The 2,430-nt window shown below is 34.0% G+C and overlaps 1 protein-coding gene across 3 annotated transcripts in view; it reads left to right on the top strand.

The window, feature by feature from the left end:
* Nucleotides 1–2,430, top strand: part of LOC128249853 (uncharacterized) — a 5,860-nt gene that overhangs the window by 657 nt on the left and 2,773 nt on the right. Inside the window, exons 1-3 of one of the 3 annotated variants that reach the window (XM_052974393.1) lie at nucleotides 137–235; nucleotides 1,487–1,553; nucleotides 2,280–2,379. In XM_052974393.1, coding sequence (XP_052830353.1) covers nucleotides 1,517–1,553; nucleotides 2,280–2,379 — 137 coding nt within the window. In that variant the 5' untranslated portion in view covers nucleotides 137–235; nucleotides 1,487–1,516. Of the gene's footprint in view, nucleotides 1–136; nucleotides 236–403; nucleotides 590–1,486; nucleotides 1,554–2,279; nucleotides 2,380–2,430 lie in introns of those variants that run through there. The other 2 variants (XM_052974395.1, XM_052974394.1) reach the window with 2 other exon arrangements.

A 2,430-nucleotide genomic window follows, 5' to 3' on the forward strand; every position in this document is an offset into this window, starting at 1 on the left:
TATATATATGCATAGTAAAGATATATGTACGTTAATGCATGCATACACTCAAAAACTATACTATTGTCTATTTTGCTGACAGACTTCACTTGATACTATAAATTGAATGCATATGTGGGTGTATCGAATTTTGTGTATATAATTGCGTGCGTAATATATGATATGTCTATAAAATTATATTTCCATGCATCAAGATGTTTTCAATTTAAAAAAAAGAATTCCAATTAAGAACGGCGTATGTATTGTCCTTCGCTTCTCCATTGTAACCATGATTTTAGTTTCTTTGTCGACTTTCTTCTCAGATTTTGTGACTACATCAGTAACTGCCTATCCCACGTACTTCCACTTGTTCTACTTATTCCATTATGCCTTTTTGTCGTATTTGTGTGTATATATATGTACCACAGAAAAAAAAAGCAAACAAACTGGAATATGTAGAACAAGACGATACACTTGGGATGCATATTCTCGGAAGAGGTCACAGAATTTGTAACGAATAGCTTAGACGAAGGAAGTGAAATACTACTAATAAGGTTGAAGTGAAGAACAAAACTATTGTGCATGTGTTTACTTCGACACATAGCCCGAGGTATAACAGTATCTGTTACAACAGATTTCTTTTTACCACTAATTATTTACCCTGGATATTCAGGTCTTTTTCCTTTTACATAAAGTAATTTTTGATTTAAGGATTTCTTCGATTTTTATAATAATATGATTTGAAGCCACAATTGTAATTTCATGCAACCGGTTATTAAAAAGACCGTTAGTTGAAAGGACCAATGAAACAAAGTCATTTTCAAATCCTTATCTATCTGTATATTTAAGCATATGACCTTATTTTGCTCCTTTCTAAACAAAACTGTCCGACGAACGGGAACGGGAATCTCTGAGTAACAGATTTTATGATGCTTTCGATGCTTTTTAACGAAGCATGTTACTCTGCTTCCGGCATTCGAGCACTATTTTTGCCCCCTTGTTTCGCATTTATGTGCTTACACTGTATGCACGTATCGATAGATACGAATATAGATAGATAGATAGATAGATAGATAGATAGATAGAGAGAGAGAGAGAGGCATACATATGGTTCAAAATAAACCATTAAGCGAGTACATAACGTAATATGAAACGTTTTAAATGGGAAGGAAACACACGTGAATGAACTCATTAGGTCAAAAGTGTTTTTCACGTATGTTGTGGTACACTGAAGTCTGAGTGCTGCCTCTTGCAGCAGAAGTTACTGCAAGCTAATGAAAGTCAATTCTTCGTTTGCCGTTCCTATTTCACGTGTATATATTCACATATATATGCGTTTAAGTGTGTGTGTGTGTGTGAGTGTACTGACTTAAACGTTCGGCGACACAAACAGCATATTCTTTGATACCATCAAATTAATATATTTTTCGAAATCATTATTTTCATGAGAGTCATGTTACATCATAAACTTTTTTGCTTTTCTCTAATATTTGAATTTCTACTGCAGCTGCGGCATTGATTAGAACAAGATACAGCGATGAAATTTTCAATATGTATACTCCTTCTCATTGTTGGTAAATAGTTATTTGTAAATTTCTTTCATAAATCATGTAACATACAATATAATCAATCTTTCGTTATACAGGGGTTGGACAAAATAATGGAAACACCTTAACATATTGAACAAATTTATTTTCATGTGGTGGGACCGCCTTTGGCAGTAATTACAGCTTCAAGTTTACGTGGTATGGACTCGTACAAAGCTTGAATTGTTTCCAAAGGAATTTTTGTCCATTCTTCAACTACAGCGGTCTCCAATTCTTGTAGTTATGATAGTGGAGGATATCAACTCCTTACATTTATTTATAAAATCCACCATACAGGTTCAATAACAGTGAGATCTCGGGACTGTGGTGGCCAGATAAGATGTTCAACTTTACTAGAATCTTCCTCGTGCCATTCAGCTGTGGGAATCGGTGCATTATCATCCAGAAAGATTGCGCTTCTCTCCGAAAATGGAAGAGGCTAATTTTACACATATATAAATATACGTACTTTTGTGCCTTGTTGGTCCTGCAGCAGTTCTACACCTTCTATTATGGTTCCAATACATCTCCGTAATTTGGTGTTTCGGAAAAAGTGACAACTATTATAACTACCATAATGGAAAATATCATTTGATCCAAACCCATCGAGCCAGTTTCCCAATATGACCACACTCCTAAGATTAAAATCTATAAAAATAATTCCTATAAGATATAAATGAATATTGAATAAATAATAAGTTCTTCAATTCATAGATGCTGCGATGTCAGAGATTTGCTACAAAACAGGCAAGAAATTTTGTACATCTGCTATGAAGAAGTATCCTGTACGTACTCCAGACACCTACTACTGCAAGTAAATGGGATTTAATTACTATGATTAGTGTTATTATATTTAGAAAATTAT

Source organism: Octopus bimaculoides, chromosome 18 (genome assembly GCF_001194135.2).
Source record: "Octopus bimaculoides isolate UCB-OBI-ISO-001 chromosome 18, ASM119413v2, whole genome shotgun sequence".
In the NCBI taxonomy this organism is placed as follows: domain Eukaryota; kingdom Metazoa; phylum Mollusca; class Cephalopoda; order Octopoda; family Octopodidae; genus Octopus; species Octopus bimaculoides.